The sequence below is a fragment of the Panthera pardus genome, unplaced genomic scaffold (assembly GCF_024362965.1).
Source record: "Panthera pardus isolate Hobbes unplaced genomic scaffold, ASM2436296v1 HiC_scaffold_10, whole genome shotgun sequence".
NCBI classification, from domain to species: domain Eukaryota; kingdom Metazoa; phylum Chordata; class Mammalia; order Carnivora; family Felidae; genus Panthera; species Panthera pardus.
The window spans coordinates 11,112,952-11,122,284 of record NW_026526655.1 but is presented as its reverse complement, the minus strand read 5'-3'; the positions used below and the strand labels follow the sequence as shown (position 1 = coordinate 11,122,284).

General features: G+C 41.0%; 1 protein-coding gene across 2 annotated transcripts; it reads left to right on the top strand.

Annotated features, from left to right (window-relative positions):
• The first annotated feature begins 2,732 nt into the window (after nt 1-2,732).
• On the top strand, nt 2,733-6,047 carry CCL20 (C-C motif chemokine ligand 20). 2 transcript variants are annotated; one of them, XM_019445263.2, is made up of 4 exons: nt 2,733-2,894; nt 4,035-4,149; nt 4,857-4,934; nt 5,586-6,047. In XM_019445263.2, the coding sequence occupies exons 1-4, from the start codon at nt 2,816-2,818 to the stop codon at nt 5,605-5,607; spliced, it is 294 nt and encodes a 97-aa protein (XP_019300808.2). In that variant the 5' UTR covers nt 2,733-2,815; the 3' UTR covers nt 5,608-6,047. The 2 variants fall into 2 exon arrangements, with proteins under 2 accessions (XP_019300808.2, XP_019300809.2); XM_019445264.2 differs by having other exon boundaries at nt 2,734-2,894; nt 4,038-4,149.
• The last annotated feature ends 3,286 nt before the right edge of the window (nt 6,048-9,333 follow it).

Below are 9,333 nucleotides of genomic sequence, written 5' to 3'. Positions count from 1 at the left end.
ATACTATCTAACTTATTGCATACAGTTGTTCATAGTCATTCTTCTTTCTTACAGTTGGTAGTGATGACCTCTCTTACATTCTTGAGTTTAGCAATTTGTCTCTCAGGGCCCACGCCCCCCTCCCCTGCTTTTTCTTGGTTAGTCTAGTTAAAGGTTGTTAATGTTGTTGACCTCTTCCAAGAACCAACTTTTGGTTCCACCCATTTCCTCTATTGTTTTGCTATTATTTCATGTATCCTTGCTGTAAGTTTCCCTCTGAGCAGTACTTTCGCTGCACCACATGAATTTTGGTACGCTTGTGTTTCCGCTTGCATTCATGTCAACGTATTTTCTACTTTCCTTATGATTTCCTCTTTGACACATTGGTTATATAGGAGTGTAACATTTAATATCCCCATATCATTGTAAATTTCCCAAAGTTCCTTCTGTTATTGATTCTAATTTAATTCCACTGTGTTTTGAAAACATACTTTGTATGATCTCAATCCTTTTAAATTTATTAGGACTTGTCCTCTGGCCTTGCATGTGATTTATTCTGGAGAATGTTTTAGGTGCACTTAAGAAGGATGGATGCCTATTCTATTGTAGGGTGTAGTGTTCTATAGATATCTGTTAGGTCTAGTGGCTTTTCTATCTAGTTTTTCTATTCATTATTGAAAATGCGGTATTGAAGTATCCAATTTTTATTGTTGAATTGTTTATTCCTCCATTCCATTCTGTCAGTTTTGCTTCATATATTTTCAGGGGGTATTGTTAGGTATATATATGATCATAAATCTTGTATCTTCCTGATGAATTTATCCTTTATTATAATGGAACCCCCTCTTTATCTCTAGTAATTTTTGTTGTAAAATTTATTTTGTCAGATAGAAGCATAGCAACCCCAGCTTTTTTTTTTTTTTTACTGTTTACATGGTATATCTTTTTTTGACCTATTTACTTTCTTTTTTTTTAATATGAAATTTATTGTCAAATTGGTTTCCATACAACACCCAGTGCTTATCCCAACAGGTGCCCTCCTCCATGCCCATCCCCAACTTTCCCCTCCCTTCCACCCCGCATCAACCCTCAGTTTATTCTCAGTTTTTAAGAGTCTCTTATGGTTTGTCTCCCTCCCTCTCTAACTTTTTTTTTCCCTTCCCCTCCCCCATGGTCTTTTGTTAAGTTTCTCAGGATCCACATAAGTGTGAAAACGTCTGGTATCTGTCTTTCTCTGTATGACTTATTTTACTCAGCATAACTCTCCAGTTCCATCCACGTTGCTACAAAAGGCCATATTAAAAAGAATTATTCACCACGATCAAGTGGGATTCATTCCTGGGCTGCAGGGCTGGTCCAACATTCGCAAATCAATCGATGTGATACATCACATTAATAAAAGAAAAGATAAGAACCATACGATCCTGTCAATTGACTTATTTACTTTCAACATATTTGTGTTTAGTGGATAGTTTTTGTTTAATGATTTCAGTGTTTTTTAAATTTATTTTTTAAAATAATCATACAATACTATTCATTTTTTTTCTCTGGATTTACAGTTCTAGGAATTTTAACATACATGTAGATAGGTGTAACCATGCCTGTGATGGGATAGAAAATAATTCCATTATCTCCAAAAACTCCCTTCCTACAAACCCAATCCCTAACATACAATGATATTCTCCCTTGTGGAGAGTTCTTATTATACCATCATAGGTCAGGGATTCATTTTACATTATTATCATTATCACTATTATTTTTTTTTAATTTTTTAATGTTTGTTTATTTTTGACAGAGAGAGACAGAGCATGAGCGGGGGAGGGTCAGAGAGAGGGAGACACAGAATCCGAAGCAGGCTCCAGGATCCAAGCCGTCATCACATAGCCCAACGCGGGGCTCGAACTCACGGACTGCGAGATCATGACCTGAGCCGAACTCGGGCGCTCAACCGACTGAGGCACCCGGGCGCCCCAATCATTATCACTATTATTTGACATTTATTTTGTGGATTGTCTTTATTCTTCAACTGTTCTGAGACTTTGTATTGAGTTATAAAACTACATCCGCATGAAGAGTTAAGGGCAGACGGGGAGTATTTTCTGGGCTGCGATATTGATTAGTCATATAAATGTAGAAGATTCTTAGAAGAATTGGCATGGCATCAAGATTGAGGCTTGAGTCACACTTAAGGTCTGGTATCTTCTGCCAAAATTGGGAAAACTACTACACCACTGTCATATTACCTAATCTGAGTGGTAGTTTGGAAATACAAGGTCTTTGGGGATAGCTGAGCACCAACTATTCAATTGTAAATGCGTCCCCAAGTATGCCTGGCGTCCTGTCTCATCCTCTTGCTCCCATTGACTCTGGAAAGCAAATACAGTGTGAACAATAGAGTCCTATAACGTCCAGGTGTAGGACTGACCTTTGTATCATTGTTAATCCTTGTCCTCTCTTTTCAGAGACGAGACATTAAGTTGAAACTGCATGAAAACCTTTCCTGAGCCACAGGGCTGGGCAGCTTTTCCCTCTTTGCAAATCCAAAGGATTTAGCAGGATTTTCCCCTTCTCAAATGCCGCCCCCCTCCTCTGACCTTCACAGCTTCCCAACATTAGGGAAAGGCAGGAAGTTTTCCCTGTGGTTATTTTTTTGTGACGACATGATGGGGCAGGTTGATCAATGGGGGAAAACCCACGTTAGAACACGCCTTCTGTGTACATTCCCAATATTTGCTATAAGTAGGGCCATCCCAGACTCAGGCTGCTACCAGAACCCAACAGCACTCCTAGCACACTGGGTACCCAGCACTGGGCATATCTATTCCCTGAGCTGAAAATGATGGACAGTGGCAAGAATTTGCTCTTGGCTGCTTTGATGTCAGTGCTGCTACTCCACCTGTGCAGCAAGTCAGAAGGTGAGTATCACTCTTTCTGCTAACGCAGGAGGAAGAACTATTTTCATTTTCCGCTAAGCCTTGAGCTCACCCGGGGGTCCCCAAGGAGTGGGAGCCTGTTAGAAAGTCTTCAGAAGTGATGGGAGTTGTCAGCTCATTGGCGAGTGAGGAGGGAAAGGTTGCTGCTGCTGACCGGGCTTTTCTCTCTGCTGGCAATCCCAGCAGATTTGGAGGTGGGTGGGTGGGCTCTTAGAGACCCCCAAGCTCTGCAACAAGGCCAAAGTGCTATTTCTGGGAGTGATGTGAATTGGGTAACATTACCAGTAAATGGGGTCAATTCAGAAATGTGGGGAACACCCCCACCTTCCCAACTTTCTCACCTCTCAGCCAAATAGTAAAGATCAAAGCTCACCTTTTAGGGGCAGATGATGGGACCTGTCTTCTCCATCCTTACGTGGCTTTGGGGCCATCTTTTGCCAGCTTGGAGACAACATTTATTCCTTACCGTATAGCAGGTTATAATTTAACCTGGGGGGGAATGTCCAAGAATTGCTTTATGACTGTCAGAGCACATGACGTCTAATGACAGGTGCATCCCTGAAAATGCACGTGTTGAACTTTTATGATCAAAATAAAACATTAAAATAATAAATGAAATTAAAATATTTCCATTAATACTACAATTTCAATTGCAGCCCGGATAAGCAGCTCCTATAAATCACATTTTCCTTTATAACTTCTTGCCATTCCCCTCCTCTTAGTACCCAGTGGCAGATAATAGATTAAGATCTCCATACTTCTTCATTTTCTGAATTTGGAAGCTTATCTATAAGAGTTTCTTCAAGTGGGAGGTACTCATATTCTTGAGTGATTATAGTGAACTTAAAATAAAACACTGTCCATTTGTGTTTCTTAGTAAAGATATTCCTTTCGTTGGAGATCACGTGCTTCTAGACTTTCGAACCAAAATTGCCCAGCACATAAACCATTTTTTTTTTTAAAGAGAGCTGGGGGCTACCTTAAATCAGGTCTCAAAGCCATTGGAACTCTTTCTCTAAATAGTTTCTTTAGCATCTACAGCTCCAACTCCAAGTAGTTCTGTAATACTATCACAAGACACGTTCATTCATGTGGACTCAATACTTGGCAATTTCTTTTTAGCAGCAAGCAGCTTTGACTGCTGCCTTCGGTATACAGAACGCATCCTTCATCCCAGATTTATCGTGGGCTTCACGCAGCAGCTGTCCAACGAAGCTTGTGATATCAATGCAATCATGTAAGTTATCAACTGACTTGAATTTAGTTGTATCAGATGTACACGGGAATTTCGTGTCTCAAAACATGTTTGCCTTTTTTGGAGTTGCATTCAGAAATAACCGATGTGGCAAAGATACGTTTGTTTTGTTAGGGCGTATGTACTTCAAAGTTTAAATAGGACAGGACTAAGGTGAAAGCTTGTTTTTTTTAGAAAAAGAACAGAGTCGAGGGCAAAAACCTCTTTCTAAGATAAACTTGTAAGCACCTAATGCGTTAGCTCATGAAAATATGGAAGACATCAATTTGGAAATGAGCATCTTCCACCAGGGAATGGTTGGGGCTTTTATATTTTCACATATAATATTCTTGATTCATATAGGATATTATACTTCGGAATGATATAAATTAGTCATGTTTAGTGTAACCACCGGCAAAAAAATTAAATCATTCTAAGACTATTTTCCAGCCATTGTTCAACCATTTGTTTAGTTGCAGAGAAAGTAGGAGAGAGTCCCTTTCATTTCTTGCATCAAGCTTTACCAGAAATTTTTTTTTTTTTTTGTATTTTGTTTCACCTCTGAAATAACTAAAATGTTTAGTGGGTAGAACAGTCAGCTGGAATACAAAACTTCCATTGGGTGTTCTATGACATAGCCGTTCAAAACTTTTGAAGCACAAATAAAATTTTCTGTGTTTTTTTTGTTTTTTGTTTTTTGTTTTTTATAGCTTTTACACAAAGAAAAAATTCGCCGTGTGCGCAGATCCAAAGAAGAACTGGGTGAAACAGGCTGTGCATATCCTCAGGTATGAGATATTTACCATCAGTCCCTCTCCAAATGTCTGGGGCAAAGGTCAAGTGCAGAGTAGCGGATCATAGACTCGCTGGGACCCTTCCGCCTAAGCACCGTAGAATTTTAAAGGGGAAATTTGAGTCGGACCATAAACCAAAAATTCATTTTTTTCCACTTACATCCTTTTTATTTTTTTTTAATTTAGTGAGTTTTACGAGATGTGTTAGTCCTCCATGCATTTAATAGTCACAAGCTTCTTCATTTTGGTGCAAAGATGCCTCCTATTTATAGAATTTACAGACCGCGTGATACTTCTTTGTTAAAAACTAAAAAATAAAGAGCCAACCAGAGATCAATATTCTGATTTCCATTGATTATAATGGAGAGTAACATTTTATCAACATGAACAGAAGCCACCTAATACGAAGGTGCCATAGACACTGAATTTCAAGATGCAACGTAAGCGCTCAATCCTGTTTCCATCTCTAGCCAGCTCACTTGTGTTGGGCAGGGCCCTTCCTCTCTGAACCTTGATTTCCTCATCTGGACTCTGAGCTGCTGGCACCCAGAGATTAATGAGAAGTAATGTTTAGGTACAAAAGGCACTCCTACCAGCCAGTCCACCCTGTCTTTGCTTATTGTTTTCTTCTCTTCCTCTTGACAGCCAAAGAGTCAAGAAGATGTAAAAACTGATGCTCTCTGCGAAGGAATTGGACAGAGCCCAAGAACAAAAGAATCTAGCTGGAGTTGGCAGTTGAGAGTTCAGCACTTACCTGATTTGTGCCTCGTTGGACCTGTCCAATTGTTGAAGTTGATACATATTGCATCATAGTTTGCTTTGTTAAGCATCACATTAGAGTCAAACTCTATTTTATGTTATTTATATCTATGGTTTTTTTGTGTGTGTGTTGCTATTTAATACTAATTTCCTATAAGCTATTTGGTTTAGTACGAATGTGTAGAGGAATGAGGTTATATAGCCTTTCTTGTAAGCTGCAAGCTATTTGTAAAAAAAACTATTTAACGTTCTTCTGTCTACATAGTTTTGTTTCTTAAACTGTTGTAATTAACCTGTAAAAGAGAAAAATGATGATTAAAAATAAATATTGAAAATAAAAGAATGAAATAAAAATTATTTGTTGATAGAGTTATATAACACTTATTAAGATATATATTAAAATATTTTAAAAATATTTAAAGGCATGGTAAATACCAAAATTGGGGGTGAGGAGGAATCGTATTTCCCCACTTACTCCTGCCTGGTTGTTCCTCTTAACTCTGTTCCTCATGGTCCTGGCTTTCATTCTATATGAATTATAATGAAAAGGTGCTTTATTTTATTTTTTTATTCAAAGTCATCCAAACCAAAAATTAGAAAAATCCTAAATCTGAGATCTATAGCTTAGTGTTTACTGATGTAAAACTTTTCAAAATAAAAAAGTGTACCCATAAACTTTGAGACTACAGGGATATAACAACTACTTTGAAAACACCCTGAGAAATTCCTTTGTCCATCTAGGGACCTACGAATGGGCACTTCAGCACTGAAACATTTCTGTATTTCAAAAGTCCTCCTGGGTCGTCTCCAAGCAGTTTCCAAAAAGAAAATGACTATGGAGAGGGTTCTAGAAACTGATTGCCTCACTAAGCAGAAAAGAACTTCTGGGGCGTGAAATCTAGCAAGAACCCAGACATAGGACAAAAGGGTCCTGAACCAGAGTGGTTATTATTGCAATGTTCAGGGGGCAAAGTTCATGGAGTGCCTGGACACAGCACTTGGGACAGTCTGCCTCAGATATCAAAGGCCCCAAGGGATCACGGGAGGCAAGCACACTGATGGTCTGATGCAAAATCCAAACCCACGAACCCACAAAGCAGGGTGATGGGGGTCATTGGTGTAGAGCCCAAAGCTCTAAGTGGCTCAGTCAGCCTGGAAGTCATCTCTGTGCCCGGGAATAATAACACTGAGTCATCAGGGAAAGTATGCTCAATATCCTGTTTGTTTATTCATCAAATATGAGTTTATTACTTATGATGTGACAGGTACTGAGCCAAGTAAAGCTTGAGATACCGAGAGATTAAGTTCGGACTTGGTCTTTGCTCCCAGGTAATTAGGGCTGAGCAGTGAGTTGAGAGGGAGGGGACAAGACAATCAGCTCTGACCACACATGGTGTGAACACCTGGGTAAGGAAAAGCACAGAGTGCGGTAGGGCATCAGTAGTGAGAGCTTCCAGAAAGAAAGAATACTTGGTTGAATCCTATTAAATAGTCAACACTCTGTGTTCTTGAACCATGAGGATGGCAACTGTATCTGATTCCATACGTGAGCTGAGGTATGAAGGGCCAGTATGAGCCACCCAGTTGGAAAAGCAGGGGCTGTTTGGAAATATCTGGGAGCATATTTTAGTTCTCAGAATGTCTGAAGGTGGGGTATCGCAGGTATTCAGTGGGCAGAAGACAAGAACGCTAAACCGATTGGAATGCACAGGCCAGTCCTGCACAATAAAGAATTGCCCCATCCAAAATGTCAAGCATGCCACCAATTTGGCAAACTGGATGAAGTGGAAAGTATGCAGGGAGTGGGGGTGGAGGTGCAGTAGTCGCAAGTTAGGCGAAACGGTTATCTCCGCCAAATCTAGTGGTTTGAACTTGAACATGGGAGCCCTGAAGAACCATTGAAAAAGTCCAAGCAGGGGGGAAGGGAAGTGGAATGGGAAAGGGAAGAAGAAGTAGCGAAGAGAGTAGCAGTGAGTAAGGTTAGACATGACGAGAACTCAGTGAGAGCCAGTGTGGAAAGACAGGGGCAGAAGAGCTGAGCGGGCGGTTTCTAAGAATCGCTCTAGACCTCCTTCCCACCCACACCCGTTCCCCTCTCTTGGAACAGCACAGAGAAAGCAGGCCATGGTCAGGGAGCCCCGCACCAGGCTGGCTCCTGAGTGGTCTGGGCAAGGGACCCTCGAGGAGCCAGGAAAGTAGCACATGGGTGCTCCGAAGGCGTCTGACTCAAGACTAGGAGTGCTAGTAACTATTAGCTGAGTTTCTGGAGACTGAAATTTCCAGCCCAGGATGCCAATTGATTAATCACAGTGAAAACATTCCAGTGTCAAGTACACGGCCATGAGCACATGGGTGGATCAGCGCGTTCCCCGCTATGAGGTCAAGTTGGAATCACAAAGTCCCATTGCTCAAGCTGGGATCCCAGTGCACAGCTGAGTCCCAGCCGTACAATCTGAACGCTGAACTCCTTAGTCTCCCTGCACTAACCACGTGGGTGGATCAGGGAGGTCGCTCCCTTTACATAGCTCTTCTTCTCCCACCCCACCCCCTTTTTTTTTCATTTTGGAAAATGTGTACCTTTCTATTTAATTTCTAATTCAGGTATAATTGACGCAGAGTAAAATATACAAATCTGAGCTTTGCATAGGTGCACGCCTGTGTGATGACTCCGGGCCATTCAAGATGTTAAATGCTTTTAGCACCCAGAAGGTTCTCTCATGCCCCCTCACGTCTGTACGGCCCCAGAATAACAGCTGTTCTGATCCACTTCTTATTAGATGAGTTTGCCTCTTCTGGGTTTAGTACGAGTAGAATGCCCCAGAATGTACTCTGGTGTCTGGCTTCTTTCACTAGCCTCTTCTGTCTTTTTAACTGATTTTTAATTATACACGTAATACACGAATCCATTCTCCTTCTTAGATTCCAGTGATCGAGAAGCAGCAAAAGCCTCCTTCAACTTCCAACAAGGCCCCTCCTTCTCCGGAGGCAGCGCCACAGGATGGAGTTTGCTTTGTTTTACTCCGAGTGGCCCTTTCTGTCTGTGCCGTCGTCCTGAGAACAGAGATCGCCACCACTAATTTACCATTAGAGTCGAGTCTTCTCTCCCCGGGATTAATCTCTGACCGCTTGAATGCGTCTCAGTTGTTCAGTCCTACTTTTTCCAAATGTCTCTGTGTAAACTGCTAATGCAAATGTGGATTTGGTTTGTATCCTCAGGGGTGGCTCCAAGTTCTTCTGTACCTCACCAGTGCCTCCCATTAGTGTAGATGTCAATAAGAGGCCACATAAGATCAGGATGGGGTAATAATGCCTTTTGACTCTGGCAATCGACTCTGTAGGTCATCGGTGATTTTAGAAATAGTGGGCTGAAGAATGAGTGGTGATAAATAGTTTGGCAGCGAAAGGAAGAGGACATGGAAGCTAGAAAGACAGCTTTTTGTTTTCTTCCTGACATTGGGAAAGTATTGAAAAATCCAGAAGAAAGAGAGACAGACAGACAGACAGAAGGAGAAAGAGGTTGAGAAGGCACTGAGGATATTAAAGAGTTGAAGATTCTTTTTTGTTTTAATTTTTTTAAAGTTTACTTATTTTTGAGAGAGAGAGAGAGACAGAGCATGAACATGGGAGGCACAGT